The 23,795-nt window shown below is 41.1% G+C and overlaps 2 protein-coding genes across 3 annotated transcripts; both read right to left on the bottom strand.

Moving 5' to 3' along the window:
- Positions 1-65: 65 nt before the first annotated feature.
- On the bottom strand, positions 66-18,050 carry LOC102298054 (dihydropyridine-sensitive L-type skeletal muscle calcium channel subunit alpha-1). Of its 2 annotated transcripts, XM_005914782.3 has the most exons (45): positions 17,609-18,050; positions 16,172-16,277; positions 14,128-14,267; positions 13,869-14,002; positions 13,548-13,700; positions 13,266-13,471; positions 13,075-13,178; positions 12,844-12,989; positions 12,679-12,760; positions 12,444-12,604; positions 12,125-12,350; positions 11,823-12,030; positions 11,332-11,452; positions 11,103-11,217; positions 10,929-11,016; positions 10,736-10,805; positions 10,303-10,435; positions 10,068-10,197; positions 9,921-9,980; positions 9,609-9,715; positions 9,396-9,483; positions 8,480-8,587; positions 8,316-8,368; positions 8,086-8,232; positions 7,707-7,908; positions 7,430-7,588; positions 6,314-6,424; positions 6,144-6,227; positions 5,523-5,567; positions 4,914-4,940; positions 4,695-4,820; positions 4,528-4,593; positions 4,332-4,423; positions 4,092-4,251; positions 3,870-3,997; positions 3,674-3,770; positions 3,490-3,592; positions 3,292-3,393; positions 3,063-3,196; positions 2,801-2,926; positions 2,336-2,547; positions 2,192-2,256; positions 1,925-1,971; positions 1,772-1,846; positions 66-1,549 (listed from the first exon to the last, which is right to left on the bottom strand). In XM_005914782.3, the coding sequence occupies exons 1-45, from the start codon at positions 17,791-17,793 to the stop codon at positions 1,238-1,240; spliced, it is 5,544 nt and encodes a 1,847-aa protein (XP_005914844.1). In that variant the 5' UTR covers positions 17,794-18,050; the 3' UTR covers positions 66-1,237. The 2 variants fall into 2 exon arrangements, with proteins under 2 accessions (XP_005914844.1, XP_005914843.1); XM_005914781.3 differs by having other exon boundaries at positions 3,292-3,592.
- A 973-nt stretch (positions 18,051-19,023) lies between these two features.
- tmem9 (transmembrane protein 9) lies at positions 19,024-22,916 on the bottom strand. Its single transcript, XM_005914780.3, has 5 exons — positions 22,513-22,916; positions 21,147-21,238; positions 20,902-21,010; positions 20,528-20,659; positions 19,024-20,423 (listed from the first exon to the last, which is right to left on the bottom strand). Exons 1-5 carry the CDS (start codon positions 22,603-22,605, stop codon positions 20,280-20,282), a joined length of 570 nt encoding a protein of 189 aa, XP_005914842.1. The 5' UTR covers positions 22,606-22,916; the 3' UTR covers positions 19,024-20,279.
- Between the last annotated feature and the right edge of the window lie 879 nt (positions 22,917-23,795).

Here is a 23,795-nt window from a genome sequence, read left to right as displayed (position 1 = left end):
GTTTTGATTATTTGAACACTTATCATTTCGTTGTCAGACATCAGTCATTAAATAAAACCTCGAAGTACATTTTTTGGATGATTTATTTTTTTTGCCAATGGTGAACATACCAAAGTAAAACCAACCCTTAGTGGGACAGATTTAGAACTTTAGAATTATGATGGGAGGATAACTCAAACGACTAGTATCTCCATAATTTTAAACAATTAGTATGCATGACAGCAGGTCAGAGGATAATGTATGAAACAAAAGAGTCCTGTCGATACCTGATGTTAAGCACAAACATGAAACAATGCAACAATCCTATCCACACAGTTATGAATAAAACGACAAGTTTCAGTGACATATCAAGCTAAATCAACCATACCCCAGGTATGTTGATAAATCTTTACTAAATTTCTCCCAACACTTATTCATCACAAATTCATGTGTGAAGCGTTAGAGTGACGTAAAAACTGCAGGCACCGCTCAACTGCTTCAGTTTGTGTTTGAAATTCATAAAATATTTATTATAGCTAGATCAGTAGTTAATAATTCCATTAGATTGACCTCAGTTTCCTTTCATGGTTCATATAACAACATTTGTGAGCAAAAGAAATCTCGTTCGAGACTAACAGATTACAACACAGTGAAATCCTAATAGATCAGAGGACACTGCTTCACAACCTTCATCTTGCACTGTTAGCACCAGAGCCCCTTTAAGATGCTTCAATATTTTGGGGCCTGAATGCAAAGAAACCACTGGTTCCCCCTAGTGGAGTCCTGTGCCATTGTCTTGTTTGAACTGCATCACAGTAAAGATGCAGTAAAGTTACCTTCTGTATGAATTCACTGAGTGACATTTTCACCACAGGTCACTTTCCGACTTTCCTCATTCCTCATTAGTAAGACACGCGGCTCACTGACGTGGCTGTCCCAAAGGCTATGGAATGGATAACCTCAACAAACACTACAAAGAAAGAAGTGCATCAATCCATTTACTCTGAGACAAGTACAGTGTTTTTATTAATTCGTCAAATCTGAAGTATTAGATGTTTCATTATTAGATATATTGTTACTTCTCAGTTAATGTTTCAACCAAAACATGAAACCTCCCAACTGTCTGCAGGCATTGAGCCATCCTGACTGTTACAGATTTTCAAAGAAGCAACAAGCTTGGTAAAGTGATGTGAGTTGGAGTCACACACTAAAAATACAAAACTGTCATGATAACCATGTAAAATCCAGGTGACAGTTCCTACACTCCGGAGTCGGTTTCAGACGGTCCCTGTGCGGAGGGAACCGTGGGAATCGGACGTTTCTTTCTCCTCACAGCTGGATCTGGCCGGCCTGTTACCACTGTTGCCGCCGCTGGGGCAGGAGAAGGGACAGGGATGGGACGCCTCTTTTTAACGGGGGTCATGCTGCTGGAGCGTTCTTTGAGGATGCCCTGAGCCACACCCTCCATGTCAGATACTGAGATGTGCATGGCTTCAGCCATCTCTTTCTTTGTTAATGAGACGAAGCCCGGGTCCCTGGCCAGGGAGACCAGTCCACTCTTCTCTAGAGCCTAAAGAAACAACAACATTCAGGTTTGTGCTCGCATACAGTATTATTTTTAGTGTATTAATAACCATTGTGTTATGTTAAATCCTTTCAGTTATTGTACAGGTTAATTCAGTCCAGAACTAGCTTTAACGTAACCCATCTCTGACAAACCTGACAGCAGATGTTAGACGTGGCATTTAATTAGAGTAGAAAAGAAGACCTGATCAGCCACTTTGACACCTACCTCTTGGACGAGGTGGTCGGCTGCAGTGTGTGAACTCTGACTCTGACTGTCACCATAGTTGGGGTCATAAGGGAACTGCATAGAGAAGGTAAGTATTCATATATCGCCTGCATAATCTGTTGTTGGATGAGTCAACCTTCAATAAAATATTACCTGTGTTCTGCCTGTTCTCACTGTGAAGTTCCAGGCATGTCTGCTGGCTGAAAGAGGTAAAATAATTACATTAATGAATATATAAATAAGCAATTACGAAGCATTCCTATGGCTCATGTCTCAGTTTATTAATTTGGAGTTATTATCCCTCCAGAATTTTCCATGGCCACATTAAAAAGTCTTATCAAAGACCTTCATCTTTGATTGGACTTCTTCTGTGGTTTCGATTTAACACATGCAGCATATCATCTCTTGCTTGTGCCATACCTGCCTCCTCATCCTCACAAGGATTGTAAAACTCATCCGGAGTCCTTTCTCTTTCAAATGAAAATCTGAGAGGGAACAAAAATGATCACTCATAACGGCACTGGTACGCCATCATACTGATCAGGAGAGCACTTTGGTACTCACTCTGCAAAGGCGTTGTTGTTCGTGTTGCTCTTTGGTGGAGCTGTGGGGAAAAATTCTGTACCAGACACCAAGGCTGAGGCTGAGCTTGGTGGGGACTCGGGCTGGCTTTCAGAGAAACTGAGTGGCCGCATGTTGGTCACCTGTTGGGACTGAGTGTTAGCCGGCTCAGTGGAGAACGACTCTACCTGGTTACCAAACAGGTGGTGTGAACGCTGCAAATACAAAGCAAGATACATATTAATAATGAAATAGTACGCAACAACGTAAAGGCAGGTTTAACGAAATGTTGATGTCATCTGACTGCTTTTCAAGTTTTCAGAAAGGTTTCTAATGGATGAAAAGCCCAAAAAAAGTCTCCATCCACTAAAGATTTTTTATTAATAAAACAAATAAAGGAGGCCATAACAAAGGTGCTGCAGAATGGGAATACGAATGCACCGTATCTTTGCCGACGTTGTTTTGCACCTGGTAAATGGCCTCTTCTCCTGCCTCCTCCATGGCTCTTTCCATCTCTTCTTCATTCTGCAGGTCTCCTGAAATGGCTCTGTGCATTTCAGGAGCTGCTTCTTCCTCTATACTCCTCAACCCCGCCTAGAAAAACATGGAGAATGTGGATAAATGAAGGACAGAGGAACATATCACCGAGAGATAAAGCTGAGTACTGCTGATTTACAGTATAGAGTACATTTACTTGCACTGTAAGCGGAAAAGGAAAACCCCAGCTCACCTGGATCTCTGGACCTGAGGCACTCTTCTTAGTTGGACGGTAGCCGTAATACTCCTCTTGACGCTTGATGAACTTGCGCAAATGGTCTTGCAAAAGGAAGGTCGCGTAGAATTTCCCCACAGTCACCTCATCATCTATAACCAGACATAACATAATCACAGTGCACTCTGTGTTCAGAGACGCTGGATTATTTTGTAAATGTGAAACATGACATATACTACTGCCTCACCTCCAATAGGAGGAATGACCTGGTCTAACAGTTTCATGCTGGTGCGCTTCCAGATCTGCTTTATAATGGCTCTCAGCTCCTCATTGGCCTGCTCAAAGTTACCTGTTAGGAATGATTCAAGATAATGGAGCGTTGTTACAGTAGTAGCAGATGAGGCTGAAGGAAACATGTATGTTGCATAAAACATGTATACCGTACCTTCTGTTTTAATTTTGAGTGCAGTCCTGACCAGAGCGAAAAGCGTGGCATTAAAGGTGACCGTGCCATCACTGTTGAGAGGCATGTTCATACCGACCAAGCGCTACAAAAAGCAGGAAAACTTTAATATGGGCTCCTGCATACTTGCAAGCACCACACAGTGCTACTTTAGGCCTTTCTGTACCTTGCATGCAGCCCGGTGAGGACAGAATTTGCCAAAGCCCAGAGGAGGCTGAATACTTCGCAGCAGCGTCACCACATCCAGATGTTTGATTCTTCCCCTGTTAGATCAGAGGAACGTCGCGAGTAATACCCAATTAAACAGCATCCCAAGGCTTATTTGAAAAGAAATGAGTTAAGAAATGAGATTTCACACTCACGTAGCTTCGGGATCATATTCAGCCCAGATCTTCTTAAACTCATCCAGATGGTGTGGACCAAGCAGAGACCAATCACGGGTCAGATAGTCAAAATTGTCCATAATTACAGCTACGAACAAGTTGAGGATCTAGAATAGGCAATAAATAAATATTGTTTGTTTCATATATCATCCCTATAATATGAATATATATAATAGATAAAGAAAAATGTTGAATTCTCACCAAGAAGGCACAGAGACAGTAGAAGCTGAGGAAGTAAAAGACAGCAAAATTGGACCCACAGGTGTACTCTTCTCCTGGCAGGAAGTCAGACTTGGGGTCACACTTTTTTCCATACATTGACGCCATCATGACCTCTTGCCAACCCTCTCCAGTAGCACATCTGGATATGTAAACATAAACCAAACAATGAAATGATGTTTTGTGTTCAAAACACAATTGAAGTCCAGAACCTGGTCTCACCGGAATAACATCAGAACAGCCTGAGGGAATGTCTGGAAGTTGTTGTTGCGGTTGACTTGAGTACCATCCACTAATGCTATCTTTCCAAAGATCTAAAGGTTGAAACAATGCCATTTAAAATTCAGCGTCAATCATCAATAACAAAAAATAGCAAAGTGTAACCAGTGACATTTTTTTTGCAGTTTGAATTCTGTACCTGCATCCCAACGACAGAGTAGATAAAGAAGAGCATCACGATGAGCAGAGCTACATGAGGCAGAGCCTGTAGGCAGAAAACAATGACATTATTAAAAAGTCATCACTGGGAAGCGCAATGGAAATTTGAAATAAAAAAGTCACGACGACAACGATTTCAATGATGACCTGGAAAGATTTGATGAAGGTCCACAGCAGGTTACGGATGCCCTCCGAACGGTTCAGCAGTTTGACCAGACGCATAACACGGAAGAGTCGGAAGAAAGTGATGGAAACAGAAGCATTTTCAGAGGCCTTTGGACACAAAGAAGGAATTTCATGAAATGAAACCTCAAGTAAAAAACAAAAACATGACTGGTTTTAAATGTCTGAAGAGTTCAGGCTTACCGCAATTACTTGCATTGGATTCGTCTCCTGAACAAAGCAGACGAAGAAGTGAGAGGTTGCAGCGGTATGTGTTGCATTTAATATAATGTTAAATATTATTCAAATATGAATTCAAAATAGGGTTAATATTAGAGTCATTTTCCACTTTTGATGAGTTACAAATCTTTCAGATCAAAGCCGCTTGTAACTCATGCAAAATAGACAAGCTACACACGCTTTATTTTGGACATATTAACTTTGTTTTTGCAGTCAAGCAATGATTAATACTTCCTACTGTTACGGAAAATATAAATATATACTACTTATAATTATACTAAAATATTATTAATATCTATATCATATATATTATATCAGTATCATCACTGTACCATAGTCTTGAATAGACAGAGTGTTATAAAAAAACAGTTAACCGAGCCCACCAGGCTGCAACATAATATTGCCACGCCCTTGAGATTTGTTTTATATTCGCTATGTAAGATGATGCAGACAGTGTAAACAGAAAGGTTTAACCAGAAGGTTAAGCAACACACGGTCTGTTACATTAGTGCGATACTTCAGTGGCGTGCTCACACAGCAGAGCACATGCAGCAGTGGAGATCAGATATTTACACAGCCATGGAGACAGTACAGTCCTCCACTATCAGCCAGGGCACTCTGTAGAGGATAGACAGATGAGTAGTGAGGTGCATGGGTGGCAGAGGGATTGATGGGCTTTGATTCAACAAAAGTGAAACTGCTGCAAGCTTGTGCTCGTGGATGGAAAAAGTCTGGCATTGCAGTGCAACCATGACTGAAAAATAAAAACTGTGATCACCAAGAGGAAACACTAAGCAGCACGAGTAGCATTACCACCTAAAATAAAACTGAATTCTTATTTGATGTTGTGCTCTTTTTAAGTGCTCGCACAAGACGTCACATGGTGGTTTTTGTGATGGAAATGCATCCCAGGCTGCACAAGGCACCGAGGACGGGGAGATGGATGGGATAAGGTGGGAAAGGACGACAACAGTACTGACCATGTCCTGTGAACTAGTTCTCCTGGTGCCAATCAGCTGTTGGGCCACAATTATATGCTTCTGGGTAAGATTACTAAATAAATACATGTGGTCATTCTAAATCGTATCGCACTAAAAATGTCTTAATATAGCAAACAAAGCAGTTTCACTTCATAATGTTGTTCTTTAATAATGATATAAAATATGCATGTACGTAAATCTTATATGTACTCACATCAACTTCACTCAGGATGACGTCAACAACGCTACCAATAACAATAATGAAGTCAAACACATTCCACGGGTCTCCAAAGTAACCCTGCACAGACAGGTGAAGCATACTGACACATTAGGCAGTGGGAGTGGGTGGATAAGAATCCAGACAATAATCGTTAGAGCGTTTACCCGTGCTTTGAAAGCCATGAGCTTAAGAATCATCTCCACAGTGAAGAGCACCGTGAAGATTAAGTTGAGAATGTCTGACAGCTTTGTGACGTGGTCCGACTGATTACAGTGCTGTTTTAAAGAGGGAAGAAAATAAATATATTTAAATATTTCAGCACTAACCAAATACAAATCCACATTCATCAGTCCGATTACTAAACAGTCAGCTATTTAGTAATAGGACTGATGCTTAAACTACTCAAATAAGATTACATTTACAACACATAAATCAGGCCCACACTGACATTTTTATAATTAGGTCTGCTACACATCCCATTCTCTGCTGCTTTACAAACCTTTTAAAAAATATATATATATTAACAAGCACCTCACATGCACATCATGGTGGGATGAATTGTCAAAGAATTATAGGGAATGCTCACGTAAACAACCCTCATGGTTTGGGAAGAGTACACAAAATACTGTTACTTGGTCACCAGACAAACTATTAAAAATAGTCTGGAACCTCTCAGTTCATATTGAATTTCCGAGGGCCGTAATTAACAACAGACTCCATCATAAATAATGGACACAGCCACTGACGAGCTCCTGTGTTTGCCAGGGGAAAATAATTTTTTCTCTAATGCACGTTATCAAAGTAGCTATGTTTAACCTGAAAGGAAACTGAGGTGGGTATCCTGCAGAGGTGTCTGTGCACAAGCTGTGCACTGCAGTGTACATGTTGTTGGTGCAATTATCTATGAATAATCAGTAAAGATTCATGCATGATGACATGACCGCAATGTTAATTTTACGTTTGGGACTTTTAGCTTATTCAGAGTCTGTGGGTATCATTAGGTGCAGAAGTCTCTTTGTTAGGCCTATAGTTATTTAGAGCATAAAACATGTGACATAATAAAGGGTGACAGAAGCACAAACAGCCCCACCCCTACATCTGCTCAGAAAAATGTCTGTCAGTGTCATCAGCTCCTGCAAGGAGCCAGAGATGTTCTGCTAAAGCATATAAATCAGGATCTCTCAGATTCATCTCGGTCCCAGACTGAAGATACTCAGTAATGACATTTAGTATTTTCTATGAGGACCATTAATATATATTAGGCAACAAAATGTACATACCTGCATCCCAAGACACAAAGTGTTCAGCATAATCAGAAAGAACATGAGGTACTCAAAGTAGCAGGAGGTGACAATGTACCAGACCCTGTACTGGTACGGGTTTTTGGGTATGTAGCACTTCAGAGGACGAGCCTTCAGAGCGTACTGCACGCACTGGCGCTGAAGAGACAACGAACAGACAACAGACACATTAAAGGAAAAAAAAGAGTTGCAACATGTTTTTATTTTGAATGATTAGACTACCAGTAGTACTGCCCTTGGCCTCATCTCAGTGTACCTGGTTCTTGTCCAGCTCGCAGTTCTTATACTCCTGCTCACCCTGCTGCTGGAAGGTGACTATGACAAAGCCCACAAAGATGTTCATCATGAAGAAGGCTATGATGATGATGTAGATAATGAAGAAGATGGACACGTCGACACGGTTGTTGAAGACTGGACCCATGTCTTCTTCAGCTGAATCTATGGCTTTGTATAAGAGTCTGCAAACAAATGCAGATGAAAAATGAATAAATCAGTGAACTGAGATATGGTCAAATCAATGACTTGAGTATTTCCATTGACTGGAAATACTCGTTTGTCACTTTCCACCCAACTCCTCACTCAGTCAAGCTTATCACAAATGCAGCTGATCAAACCAGAACAGATTGTGTGCTTACTTTGGCCAGCCCTCGAATGTGGAAACGGTGAACAGAGCCAGAATTCCATTGAGCACGTTGTCAAAGTTAAAGTCATTGTTAAGCCATTCTCTCTTAGCCACTACTGTGTCTTGCAGGGAATTCTCCATATGCTTCAAGTAGAAACCTCTGAGAGCAGACACAAGGAACATTAGTTCAAATAGACGATGGTGGAATGAAATCTGCGATGTGATGAATGCTGGTTTCCTTACTGGCATTCCTCCTCAGTCACTTTTGACACATCTGTGCAGCTGTGGAATTTACCCTGAAAGGAAGTGACACAATTCAGCAGTTATATTTACCAAAGAGCAGTTTTGACTTATCACCTCTATGGTATCTTAGGCCACCCAGCTTTAGTTCAGAATTTAAAAATTACCTTAAAGAGTTGGACTCCTATGCAGGCAAACATGAAATTCAGCAGCAGGGTGACCAGGACGATGTTACCAATTGTTTTGATGGCCACAAATACGCACTGGACCACGTGCTGTCATGTAAGACAAACAAAATCCAATAAACACTGAGGAGAACTCTAGACATACAAGTGAAAGACAAGATGTTAACTGATCACCTAAAATCCATATCTATCTGAAAATATCCAGTCATTTTCTCTTACTTTACCCTTATATTCTCTTACATTTATTGATTCCCTTTAGAGAAAATTACTAGTTACTTTGCAGGTGAAGGTTGGACCACTAGACGAAACTACCTAACTCACACCTGGGGAAAATATGACCCCAAAGCCAGCAAACTGTCTTAATATGGCCTACAAAGAAAAGGAATATTATCTCCCCAAACCCAATGGGAGGTAGCCTTATACAATGAAATGAAGGGGACGGAATGGAGTGGGTCTTAACTCAATTTCAATGCACTCAATTTTGCACTGTTTTTTCAGATACCAATGCAGCGTTGCATTTAAACCATTGGTGAGGTAAATCTAGTTGGAAAGGTATAGCATTTGGGGGGATTTGGGTGTTCTGCTTAACTTATCTAGCTCTTGTTTGGGATGCATTTTTATTTCCCCCTGCTACTTATGATTAGTTAATGACGTATGAAAAATCTAAATGTATTGTCCCCATATGAGTACTGAGAGTCTCAGAAGGATAAGTCAATGTGGCTCACTTAAAAAAATGCTGCCAACCCCTGACCTTTTTACAATTGTAGTTGCTAAACTTAATACGGCAGTTTTTATGGGTATCAGGCAACTTTCCACTTATTTGACTTTTCCTTAAGAGTCTCTCTGAGGACTCTCACTCAGGCTCACAGCTCTCAAGCAAACTGTGCGTGTGTTTTACCTTTAATCCTTTGGCTCTGTTGATAGCTCTGAGAGGCCTCAGCACCCTCAACACCCTGAGAATCTTCACGACGGAGATGGCACTGGATCTGCGCACAACAAGAACACATGGCAGAAAGCACAATTTAAATTCATATCTAAGAAACTAGTATGATTTAAGCATAAAATAACAATGGTGATCTTTTCATTTAACTTGAGCATCATGAAAACTCACTCCATTCCCATAGACAGAAGAGACACTCCGACCACAATCAGATCCAGAATATTGAAAGAGTTACGACAGAACGAGCCTTTGTGCATGAACGCTCCATACACCGTCATCTGTCAGTGAAATAAACAGAGAACAGTTGAATAGAGACTCTTTTTTTAAGTGGTTGACCTTCAGTACAACAAGAAAACTCCTCTAAACTTCAGTCTCAGACAAATTATAACAAACTAGCTGGTTAATCAATAATGTAATGTAGCATGACATTAGAGCTGGATCCATCAGTAATGCTCTTTACTACTGTTACACTGTTAAATCTACCTTCAGTACAATCTCAATGGTGAACACAGATGTGAAGACAATATCAGCATAGGCCAAGATCTGAAAGAAGCACACAGAAAAAACAGTCACATTTTGCCTTCATCCAACAGAAATTGTTCAGTTGGATCACCTACACCTGGCTTTTACCTGGTTTCTGGGGGACTTGGGATCAATGGGGTCCTCAGCTGCTAATGAGATGGAGGAGAGCAGGATGAAGAGGAGGATTAAGTTGGTGAAGGACGAAGCATTGATGATCTTGTAGCATAATTTACGGAACCTAGATTGTAAAAACACACAGGCACAGGTAAATGTTTGCAACATTTATTATGATATGATATCGTTTTCAGGTTGGTGTTGAGCTGGATGATGGTCTGTTTCCTACTTGTTCTGAGGGCCAAAAATGAAAAAGGAGCTAGCTTCAGGTAACGGAACTGCTTCTTCCTTCAGCTGCAGATCCGCCATTGGTCGGGGCCGGGGGCTGATAGGGATTTCAGGCTCTTCCTCCTCATCATCACCTACAATAGATAGAAAAGGCTCAGATTACTGGAGGTATTCAAATGAAAGCCTGAAGCAAAGACCCGTAATGATGCTGTAGGCTTCATATGGTAGTCACCAGGGGAGTGTGCTATAAACACAACACGGGGAATTAGCTGAGTCTAACTGTGATGACAGGTTACTATACTTATACTGTAACACAGCCAAGATAGCAGCCTTGATAAACAGCTGGTGCAAGGATTACAAATTCTTGCAGTTAGTGACCTCCTTCTGCTACAATTACACCGCTGAGAAAGGTTCAAATTATTTTCTTGTATTACCTGGGAAATCAGCAGGTGGAAATGGATCTTTCACTTCATTGACATTAGACTCAAATTCATCAATTTTGAGCTAAAAAAAAAAGAAAGAAAGAAAAGAAAAACAAGGATGTTAATTTCTTCTAGATACGCATGCTGCCAAATTACATACATTTCAAGAGTAACGAAGTGACATGAAGCCAGAAACAACAGTAACCTTGGCTGTGGTGGGCATGCCTTCTATCTTGGCCCTCTGCTTTGTTATCTTCTCTCTCTCCTCATCAGTCTTCTCAGGCATTTTCGCCCTGTACGGCAAGAAGGAAAATAATTAGATCGAGCAGATTATCTCAGCTGGCTTAAACCTTTGGTTTTGCTTTTTTTCCCCTTTCACCTTAGTAGCTTCTTCCTCAACTTCTCCTCTGCCTTTTCTTTCTGAGCTGAAGTCAAACTCTCAGCCTCTGCGAGGTTGTCGACGGCGATAGCGAGGAAGACGTTGAGGAGGATATCTGTTTGCAAAGAGCTCAGGAAAAGAAATGAACCATGAATGTTAACATTATCTCCATGCATAGTTTAAAAAAAGCAAAAAACAAAATAATAGTGTGAGCGTATGAGAAGGATACAGTTTCCACAGACAAAGAGAATAATGAAGTAGATGGAGACCAGGATGCCAGGAATGACAGGCCCTCCATAGGCCATGATTCCATTGTACATGATGGATGTCCAGTCCTCTCCTGTGAGGATCTGCGAAACGGTTAAGAGTTTAAAAAGCAGAAAAATGATGACTTATTGTTATGCATGAATGGATAGGACTGGAAATTAAATGTGAAATGAGCTTCATTTAAACTACTGATTGCAAAAATCTGTTTTAACAACTCAAATCAGTCATTACATCTGAGGCACATAGGGAATGATATGTGGTGATTCCAAATATCACATTACTTTGGATCTTTGACCTCTTCTTCAATGTCAGATAAAGTCAAACTATCATAAAATGCCTTTGATCTTTAAAATTATCCTTGAAATTGTACTGCCTCTGAGGTTTGAGCTTTCTGAGTGCTTCTTGTATTTAAAGGTTTAAACAAGAGGATACGAAACGAGTGCCTGGTCTCACCTGAAACACACTGATCAAGGCCTGAGGGAAGTTGTCAAAGTTGCTGCGCCTGGCTCTGTGGTCAGAGAAGTTAAACTTCCCTCCAAAAACCTGCATGCCCAGGAGTGAGAAAATGACAATGAAGAGGAAAAGAAGAAGAAGGAGCGAGGCAATGGAGCGAATGGAGTTAAGGAGCGAGGCCACAAGATTACTGAGTGACTTCCAGTACCTGAAACACAAACGAGAGGTGGTAAATGGCAACGGGTTACGCTATAATAGCTTATACTGATATTACGGGGATATTTTACGCGATCTTGGCTTACTTTGTGACTTTGAGGATCCTCAGCAGGCGGATACACCTGAGTACAGAGAAACCCAGGGGAGCCACAGCACCTGCAGACAGCATGATCATCTCCAGGATACCACATAGTACCACAAAGAAGTCAAAACGGTTAAATAGAGACATGAAATATGCCCTGGGTCCCAGAGCATACATCTTCACAAACATCTCAATGACAAACAGCACCAGCAGCACCCGGCTAGCCACATCTGTTGAGATGATGGAAGAGATGGACAAATGAATAAGTAACTGGAATATACGCAAAACTATTGTTTATTAAAATATATATGTAAATGATCAACCTTGAAAGGAAGTCAGGCTTTCAGGCTGGTGGTGGTACTCTGTGGCTATGGTCAGAGTGTTGAGGAAGACCAGGAACATCACCACCCAATAAAACGCCCTGGTTTTCACGTACACCAGGCACTTCATCCTGAAGAAACGGTTCCAACGCCGAGCCAGGCGGCTAAGCACAAAAACAACTCTAACTTACTGTTTCATATTGAATGCCAGCAGAAATTTTCACAGTGGGAAACTCACTAGTAATAGATTATTCGACTCTTGCCCTCCAGGTCATACAGACTGTCTGTGTCTGAATCTCCACTGGTCAAAGGCAGGAGTCCTGATAAGAAAAAAGCAGCTATAATCCGAGATTTTCTTTGTTGACAAATGTTCAGAGGTTTTTTGTTTTTTTCTGGAGCGCACCTTTTCCTTCTCTATCAGCATCCAGGACTTCAGCGTGAGTGATCCACTCCATGTAGCCGTGGAGGTCTTCATCCAGTTGCTGACGCTCTCGTAACTTCTGGAACTCTCCACGTGACCTGGCCTTTTCTCGCTCTTTGGTAAACTCTCTGCGTGGAACAGCAAACACACGTTATTCTATTATTTCTCTGTTTACGTGAAAATGTTAGATTTACGGAAGGAGGGTAATCTTACCCACTGAGCACACCCAGAACCAGATTGAGCACGAAAAATGAGCCCAGCAGAATTAGAGGAACAAAATAGAGCCAGGGCCATTCATTCCCTATGGCATCATTCACCTAAAACCCAGGGTGTCAGTCAAAATCAGTGAATTGTATTTGGCTGCAAACTGCACACTGAATTTGAGACAATATTCAGCCACTGACCCAGTAGAGCACTTTGGTCCAGCTTTCCATGGTGATACACTGGTATACTGTCAGCATGGCAAAGCCAATGTTATCAAAGTGGGTGATCCCGTTGTTGGGACCTTCCCAGTCGGGCCGACATTCCGTGCCATTGATGATGCAGCGGCGTCCATTACCAGCCTGAGCACAGGGGGCAGGCAGTTCACCCTCTGCTGTGGCGTAGATATCTGCGGGGCAAGTTTAACAGCTTAATGTAAAGACCCAGGTGCAAGTATGTCTCACTCAGTGTTCTTTTAAACATACTTGTGCCTTTGTAATAGCAGGTCTTATGCATTTTGCACTTAAAGAGCTCCAGCCCCATGATGGCATAGATAGTGACCAGTAAGAAGACGAGCAGAGCAATGTGTAGAAGAGGCAGCATCGCTTTAAGGATGGAGTTCATCACCACCTGTAGGCCTGCAAGTGAACAAATAAACCCAGTTTGTTACAGAACCATAAGAACTTGGTACTGTTACAGACTCATAATACATGCCCATACACTCTAATGTTCAGTGTATCAGATGAATTTAATGTGTATAATCTAGAATCAGCATCTCTCTGTAGCAGGTGTGGATTGGTTCTTACTGGGGACTCCAGAAACGAGGCGTAGAGGCCGCAGTACTCTGAAAGCTCTCAGTGCTTTCATATCAAAGCCCCCACCCTTCTCCTTTGGCACACCTGACACCATGTTTACGGTATCCATAAATAAGGTAAAGAGACTGCAGGAAAAGATGAGACAGCCGTAAGTGCCATAGCCGGTACACTGTTTATGTATATCACATTTTAATATATATTACATTCTTAACAAATAAGCTGTCTACCTGCAGCTAAGACATCCTCTTACCCCATGAAGACGATGACAAAGTCCAATATGTTCCAGCAGTTTCGTAAATAGGCCCCTTCGTGGAACACAAACCCATACGCTACTATCTTCAAGAAGCACTCCAACGTGAAGATGACCAGGAAGATATACTCCAGACTTTCCTGCAGCAACGGGAACAAAATGAGAACAAAAAAAACTTTCACTCTCACATAATATTCTCTAATAAAGTATTAAATGATTGATTAAATATTTTAAAGAGCAACATGACATGTGAAGGAAGAGCTTGGTTTTGATGCTGTCTGAGCAGCACACAAGTACAGAAAGATGAGTAAAGCCACTGGAGGTCAGCAAAGGCTTAATTCTTTCTCTTCTTGGGCAGACTTGTGAAACATATGCTAGGAAGAACAGCATAAAAAAGATCAGCAAAACTGTTGCTGGCATTGTCGCAGCTCATTATCTTTTGTTTCCAGTTTGTTCATTCTGATGCAGATTAAACATAACCTCCAGAAGGTTGAACAGAGGGACGGCTCAGTGCCCGCAGAGTGAATGATGAAACATTTTGACACCATGTAGCAAGTGAGACGAAGATGAAGCAGACTGTTTGCAGGAGACAGATAACATGTGAGTGGCTGAATGAAAGCATCATCTGCAAATTGTCCCCATCTCTGTGCTTTTATTATCAGTGTTGACACAGGGCAGGAACACAGAACAGGGATTTTTCCTCAGACTAGACGTGGTTATATATGGATCTGAATATAAATGTTGTAGAACAAAAGGCTCTTAATATGACAGCAGTATGATAAAGTTTCAAGAATCCAGTAGGAACCCAGTCCTACTTCCAGTCCTAACAATCAGAAATAGAGAATTCATTTGAGGTATGTGCAGTTTATTTCCCTAAATCAGCTCAATAATCTCTAGCTGAACCAGCAAACACTGGTGCCCACATACCTAATCACCGACCCTGCATCCATTAACAAGTGTGCACACATTTATAGACTTTTACTCAGTGTTACCCCAAGTAAAACGAATTCACCAAGGAAAGCTGCCCTGCTAGGCTACTGCGCATCAACATTACAAGCTATCATATTATTGGAATACGTGGCTGTGGTTACACGAGGCAACATTGGCGGATTCTCCTGTATCACCTGCATCAGTGGAGTGGCGGCATGTAGGCTGACCTACTTCTAACAGTAAAAGAGGGGGTTGGTCCATCTCTTCTTACATTTTCACCTCTGAGGAATGGCACCGTAGGAACTAAGGAGGATTTAGGAAGAGGGCCAATGAAGAGATCAGGTGAGATTTGGGTTCCTAATAAAAGTAAAATGGCTATAAATCACAAAGACTGACATGAACTTTAACCCAGAGATATGTGTGGAGTATTATTGACTTAATGTAGGAAAGTAACCGATGGCTGGTGATGGCTGACATTTGTGCTAAATGCCAAACCTCTAAGAAAAAGTGATCTATTTATCATAACATTGGTGTCAATAGGACACATCCAGTAAGCACTGGCCACATGTATGCACGGTGCAAGATCAGATATATCTTTTGCTGACATGCGCACCTTGTTTGTCTTTGGGTTGTAAAGTCTGTGACCTGTAATACACTACCAACAGTTTCACAGCTTTGAAACACACACCTATGAAGCTGAAAAATAATATTTTTCTGTACACACATCAGCATCGTGCCACCAGCTTTTTTACACTTCAGAACGAGACACTCGATGACTCAGATGCAGACACAGATGGCGCTCCAAATAAAGAACCGAGTTGTTTGTGGACACATTCAAATGGCGTCTGGCATCCCACAGCTTGTCACTGATTCAAAGCTGTAGTAAATTAATATTACTACACTCACTTGCTGATCAGAGCTGCACAGTCATCTACTAGTGATGGTAAAACTGAGCCTTCATGAACCCAAAAACATGAGATTAATTTAGTGTTTCAATTCTTTTATGTATTATGAATATTCTGAAAGTGAAATACCGATATAGTCATCATTCACCGCAGTGACTTCTCATACAGTCATGTGACATGCAACAAAAAAAGGCTGAATGTTTATTTACCAAATTTAAGTTGGTGTTGTTGGTGTCTTCTTCAGGCATGGGTAGGAACACAGCCAACGCGATGCAGTTTGCAAAAATGGTCAATAAGATGATGATCTCAAAGGTTCTGGAAGGGGATGCTCAGGATCATGACAACAACAAACAGCAACAAAAATCCTATTTTGCCCCCCCAAATATCCACAAAGGTCTATTGTCTTATGTTTAGTATCTTACGATGTTAATGGGTGAGAGTGGGAGGGTGACTTAAACTTTCACAAGAATAAAAGGTCAGTTTATTTATCTGACTAAGTTATTTTACGTTTGTGATTCAGTGTAAGGGATCCAGCTCTGCATCAGCTCTGCAGGCACTGACTAGTGCCTTTAAATGCTGCCTGAAACATCATCCCTGAAACAGCCCCCCCGGGTAGCCAGCAAAGTGTTCCACTTTAATGCAATCTTGCCTGCTGTGCTGCTTCATTCTCACCCTTAGGGGGCTCTCTGCGAGAATTCCCCTGCCAGGTCAGCACCATGTCTCAGTGTGATGCCATGGGACAGCTGCAGAGCCCAAGAATATGACCGAACCATTTGAACACAGACTGTTAACCAGGAAAGAAATAAAGAAAAAAGCGGCTCTTTAAATTTTGTGATCCATGTATGAGGACAGTTTTGTTTTTGGCCTTCAGACTTTTAGAAATTTTCCATAATTTGGCTCTGTACACAGCACCTAAGCCCTGTGTTACCAAACCACATACCAATGTGATTAAACTGTGCCGGAGGAATGACTTATGATGTGGTCCAACATACCAGAATGAAATGTCAAATAGAACAGATCTTTACACATCATCACGTTTTAAAATGAGGTCACTGTTAAACTCAAAGTCTGTGTATCTGCGTTTAAACGCTGTGAACAAGAGGTTCCCATCACTGGATTGGTATGATCAACTCATTCCAGTCTGGATCCAGGAATGGACATGAGGCTAAAAGCAGAAAATTCCCTAGAGGGGCCACATTCTATCAAAAGCCTGCTTTGTGCTCTTTCATCTTCTCCTACTTGGACGCTGAAATGACTATTTGGACATTTAAAAAAAAAAGGAGCGAGTTGAATGAGACTACCTTGCTTTTGTCAGCTGATCTCAGATTAACAGCAGGTGAAACTCCACAGGCTGCAAACTTGACTTTGATACAGATCAGAAACATTACAAAAGTCTTAACACTTCAGGGATCATCTCATCACACATTTGAAAGAGACCTGGCTTGAGCATGCTGACCACAGGTGAACAAGGCTATTAATTCCCTGCCCTGCTGTCAGTATTTTTAAAACGGGGCTCCATGCTGCGCTGACTGTATTAATGCCTTGATATCCTTGAATTTCAAAGAAATATTTAAACTGAAATCTCTGCTAAAATACACACAGTTGTCTGAGGCGTGTGTGTAATGACTGAAAGATCTAAAGGATACTTCCACTCCACTATGTTGATGCAGGCCTTGCGGAAGGGATTTTTGAGGTTGAGCAGGAAGAGAGATCTCGCGGGTCGAGGGTTTCCTCCAGTGGCCTGTAGTTTCTTAAGCTTCTCCCTCTGCTTCCTCTTCAGCTCCTCTTCATTCATGATGACCGGCTTGGCTGCTTCTGTGTTGGACGCCATCTTGATACCTTCACCTTAGACACGCTCCAAATTCCTGTGAAAGTTAACGTTTATTGTAAAATCCCAAACTCAGGTCCAGTATGTCTCCCCTTTGTGAAAGCAGATCCTCCTCAGGCTCCCCCTGGCACCCTCTTTCTTCTCCTCCTCCTCGCTCCTTTGTCGATCTCACCCGGGCAGAGCCACAGGCCTCTCTGCCTGGCTGAGGGCCTCTGACAAAATAAGCCCACCACGTCCAGGAAAAACAGCAGGAGCCCAGAGTGACTGGAGGAGCAGTTGGCCTTGGTATAGTTTAAATTTAGATTATGAACCACCAGCAGGCCATGCTTGGGGATGATTATAAGGGTAGAGTGAGGAGGGCGGGGTTTCTTGTGTGTCCTTTGTGTGATTTTTGTTTGTATAATAACGGTGACATTTAACTTATTTTATCCGATAAATAAACACTGTAAAATTCAATATATGTATATATATATATATATATGTGGGTGTGTGTGGTGTTGTGTGAGTGTGTGGTCGTGTGTGTGTTGTGTGTGTGTGTGTGTGTGTTTTACTTTAATGTCAACCTCTTATTTAGGATTCATAAGTAGTACACAGACTTGTAATCATTAAAAAACAAAAAAAACACTATAATGCAGCTTTTTGGCATTTCTAAATAATAACTGAAGGCTGGTATTTAAAGGAATAATGAACCATAGGTATCCGTAAGCCCACCCTAACCGCTGTAAGCACCTCACATTGATTGTGTGGTGCGTGTAAACAATTAATCAGGGTTTGTGATCTAGCTAACAAGAAAACTGCAAAACTTCATCAGAATAATATTCAACACTGAATGATGGACTCAATACTCGGTAACATTCACTGTGACCAAATTATTTAGTGTTAATGTTCATAACCAAACAATTTAAATGAAAGTCAACCAGCCCACCAATCACCAACCCTTAAAACAGTCGGTAGAAGCAGTGCTGTTTCAAAACGTGTAATTCCCAAACCAGGACGTTTGTAGTTACACATTTCAAAACACCTTTTCAAACTGGCAACATGATCTTAAACATGCCACAGGTGACTGTTTTCCCAGCAGCTGAAAACCACTCAACATGTGAGCAATCTTCAAGCACCACAGACCAGTGCAAGAACGCGCACTTACTGTGTACTTTGTCGCCCTCTAGCGCCATTAACAGGAACAGCAGATATGAAAGGAGAAAAGTAACTGAAGGAGAAAGAAATTCCAAAACCTTTTTTTTGAGGAATTTTCCTTTATTATTTCACATCAAGCTAAACATATGGTTCTATAGCACACTTAGGCCAGAGATGCATATAATACATTGACAGAAGGGATATTAAACAGTAATTACAAATCAACTAATCAAAAATCAATTAAAAAGATAAATTAGAAACCAATAAACTTCAGTAGATCATACTGTGTATGAGGTACAGTAATGCAAACCAGTGTGCCTGTTTTTGCTGTACTAATAATTTCCCAACTGGGAGCTTCAGTAATAGGATGCGAGCAGGAATTCACTGACAGATAATGATGCACACAAGGCCCTGAAGCCACGAAGCATCTGGATTCTGCCACATTATCATCAGCTTTAGTGGTTTAATGCATTCTCCTGTGATTTTAATGAGAGTCCCTTTAAAACTCTGATAAATGCCTCCTTTTCTTTTTCTCTCTTTGCATGAAAAGAGTGTTACGTCAAATTGTGCTGCAGAAAAAACAACAACAAAAAAAACAAACAAAAAACCCACACATGGCTATGGTGCTGGGTTCAGTCAGAAAATGTAAAAATAAAATTAATACAAATGCAAGCACTAGTTAACAATGGGTGAAATTTCTTAGTTGACCTTTCCGTCTGTTATTTTTAGAAAGCTGTAAAGTTGGGAGAAACACGATCTCCCACACAAAGAGAGAAAAGGCGCAGAGTGGGGCGCTGCTCAGATGTGAATATACAAAGTCCAAAATCAACAATCATACATTAAATTCATCCAGATTTAAATACCAATAAATAATTAGTGCCAAAACAATAGCAACAGCATTGCAACTGTATAGACAGAGCAGTCCTAATTAACTTAGCTTATTCTGAGATCACATCATAAATTATGCTTGAAGGAAAAACAATTATAAATATTAACACACAATAAGCTGAAATGCTTTTGACAGCAAAATGGGAAAAGTTATTTTATTAAGACATTCAAAGCTGCACTGATGTGCAATTTGCTGAAAGGATTTGCTGAGATGACTTTAGGTCACCAGGAGTGCTTCAAGCATCAGTTTTCTTTAAACTGCAGCTTTGCCCATCTCAAGTTTTTACATCTAGTAAATAAACCAAGTTTAAACATTGTCGTAGTAGATGTGTAATGTTTAAATATTAATTCAGCAGATGCGGTGCACAGCAATGACAAGAGGTTTTGTGACAGTGCCACTGGTGTAATAGCAGACAGCCCGGGAAGGTTACGCACTCTAAACTTGGCGTTAAGGTCAGCCTTAAGGTTTAACTTAACAACTTGTGGCGGTCAAAGACCGTTTTGCGCTGCTCCTGGACCTGCTTTTTCCAGCGCTGCTGTGCTCCCTCAACCCGCTCCAGCACCGTGTTTCCTCTGGCCTGGCTGCTGCTCTCTGCCTGCGGACGCATCTCCTGAACACAAACCAGAGACGGTTTGAAATCAAGAACTTTAAACTCCACAGAAACCAAATAAATACACTGGAGTGTGCTTGGATGCTGTCTTCTTGAATGGTTACCTCAGAGTCTTCCTCATTGTGCAGCGGCTGGGTGTACGGGTCATGCTTGCGGATAAGAGGATCAACCAGTAGCAGGAAGAGCATGTAGAGCAGCAAGGCGCCCACGACTGACAGGTAAATGATGATGGTCACCTGCGATATTTAGCAAGAGTAACTCATTGAATCCAACATATAAGCTTTGCAAACTATTCTTACAAATCTTTTCTTTAAAAAAAACAAACAAAAACCCCCAAAACAAAACAATAAACTAGAAAGGCTTTGCAAGATTTTCAACGACTCATCTTATATGACAAACAATCACAATGAACCCGCTTTGCCTGGGAATAAAAGCTGAGGAAGATATGTCGTCATATCCAAGAGAAAGTCAGTTGTACCTTAATTGTGTTGCTGCTTCGTTCTTCATACTTGCACTCACAAAGCAGACAGTAGGCTTCCACATCATGGCCAGGAACAGGCATGGGCTCCACTACATGCAGGCAGTTGCTGTGAAAAACATGAAAACGTTTGTCATTTCTACTGAGCTAAGAGAAAGAAAACCCCTAAAAACACTAGCGCAGTGAAAGAGCAACGCCTTTTCTTTAAAAATCCATGAAAGTCTAAATAAAAATATTCTTCTTACCAATCTTTCTGGGAGAAATTTCTGTTATAGATGTGACCAGTAATGTTTCTGTAGGGCGGACAGATGCATTTGCAGCGGACATCCTCAAAGCTCTGCAAGAATTAAGGAACTTTTGTAAAAGTGGCCCAGATTCAGCCCATCTTTCCCCCACAGCACCACTTCAGACGTCTCTCTGTTATTAACACAAGCAGTTATACAAACAAACACTCTGACATATACTCCAGTTATTCTAAGTCAAATGGCACAAACACACAGATGAGGACAAAATTATGAGATCCTCTATGAAAACTTTATCTTTTGGAGCATTTAAGTGCTGTTTAACAGTGCAAGAAGTTTAAAAACACAGCTTTTCTTTTTGGATGCTTACATAATTTTAATTTGGGCACAGAAACAAAATTATTTCACATTAGCCAAAAAATACCAGAGCCAAAATGATTAGCCTACGATACTATACTTTTGCAGTTTCCAACGAGTCTCACACACACCTCCTGAGTGATCCCAGGACAATTTCTCAAACGCCTCCAAATTCGATGGTGTTTTGGAGGCAGCTCTTTGATTATCGTGTTGAAAAATAAAGCATAACCCAGACCCAGTTTTGCTGCTGACTGCTTGATGTTTTCTTTCAAACACTTCACATATCCATCTTTTATGATACCTTCTACCTTAATGAGATTCCCAGTGAGTTGTACACCTTTTCCCTTTTGTCTCATCTGACCAAAGGACTCACTTTCTATGCACACTCATTCTCCAGGTTGACCTTGGCAGACTTCAGTCTGCTTTGAAGGCGTCTCTTCTGCAGAACTGGAGTTTGTGTTAGTCTGCAACCTCGCAGTGTATTCCTACTTCTAGTTGATTGTCTTCTTTAAGACTACAATTCCCAACTTGGCTGAGAAATTCACGAGTGTCCTGGCAGTGGTTCAGGGGTATTTAGACACATCTCTCACGAGTTTTCTTTCCAGAGTCTTTGAAATCTTTCAGAGAGATAATAATATTTACCCTAATAATGTTTTTCTGTGCGCAAATAAAACTGATTTATAGTCTCTAAAGAAAATTCTTATGTTGTTTAGTTAAAAAAAGCAGTTGGGAAAATTCTGACAAAAACTTTAATCAAGATAATCATTATTTAGATAAAATAATGTAAGACTAACATAAACAGTTATTGTTTAAGTAGATGTAATTGCATAATTGTGCTGACAATATCGCCCTTGAACTATTATTTTACATTTCGTTATTTAACTATACAATCTTTATATTTCACTGAATAAAACTGAGCACAGTTTACTGAACATCTTCCCATAAACAAAGCGATGCTTGATGACATTTAATCCACAAACACAGATCCTCTGTGTACCAGCAGGTCTCTTACCTTAGCTCGAGCAAAAACGACAACATCCAGCAGAAGCACGGTCACCACTGCGGCTGCAGCAAACATCCAGGATCTTCCCCAACCACACGACATTTCCCCAAAGGCAAAACAACTGGCACGACGACTGAAGGATCAGCAGCAAGGCTCTGTCAAAATATAGCAGTTAGCTAGCACTGCAAGGCAGGAAATCCACGACACGAAATGTCGTAAAAACTGAAGAAACAAAGCTCGCAACGCGGTAACTTCCGCTGTGAGAGTGAGGAAAACGTCTGTTTCTGCGTTGCATTCAGGTTGAAAGTGTGCTCTCACTTTGTTTAGAGCAAAGATCGCCAAATGAATTTTGTCCTTCCTTATTCCGGACTCGTCACACATGAAGAAAACAATCCGACAGCAAAGACGCAGAGACGGCGCCACCTTCTGGACAAAATAAGAAGTACAATAAAATAAATGCATATTTATCAAGCAGGCTACATTATAATCACTTACTGTCCCTCTTTATGTGGGACTGCACAGCATTTTACCCCCACATACAAACGCACACATATCTTTAGACAGTGTCTCACATTTGCATATGAAGGGAAGACTTTTTTTTATTATAGACAGAAAAAGGAAAAAGGTCAGCCTGTCTGATGTCATACCCATCAAAGAAAGTTACCAAAAAAGTCACAAGCTTTGCACATTTTATTGAATATGATGGAAGCTACCAGAAAGAAAAAGAAGATGCAGCATATTTTGGAGAAACAGAGGGTTTTCTGTGGTTTTTTGTTTGTTTGTTTTGTTTTAGTTTGGTTAGTTTTGCCCCCACACAGCGAGAAGGTCCTGGGTTTGAATCCAGTCTGGAGCCTTTTTGAGTGGCCTTTGCGAGGGGATCTGTCCGGGTACTTAAGCTTCCACCCACAGTCCAAAGACATGCATGGAGTTAGGTTCACTGGTAATTCTAACCTGCCTGTAGGTATTAATGCTTTTCTGTCTCTGTGTGCTGCACACTGGCAACTAAGGTGTACAAGGTGTACTCTGCCACTTGCCCTATGACAGATGGGAAAGGCTCCAGCTCCCCTCCGAGCGGAGGAAAGTATGGTCAAGTGACACGGTCTATGTGTGGCCAAACTATGCACACTGAAACCCCCAAACCTTTACCAGATAGAAAAGCAGCTTAAGTAAAAGTGAAATGAAAGAGAATATGGGAGTATATAAAGACTATTGCATTAGACCATAACAACAAACTTAGTTCTCCCGCTTTATCATGTTCACCTAGCAAGAGAGATGAAATAACAATCCAGTCA

The sequence above is a fragment of the Haplochromis burtoni genome, unplaced genomic scaffold, assembly GCF_018398535.1.
Source record: "Haplochromis burtoni strain Fernald_Lab_line unplaced genomic scaffold, NCSU_Asbu1 Contig_9, whole genome shotgun sequence".
NCBI classification, from domain to species: Eukaryota; Metazoa; Chordata; class Actinopteri; order Cichliformes; family Cichlidae; genus Haplochromis; species Haplochromis burtoni.
This window is presented reverse-complemented; position numbering and strand designations above follow the sequence as displayed.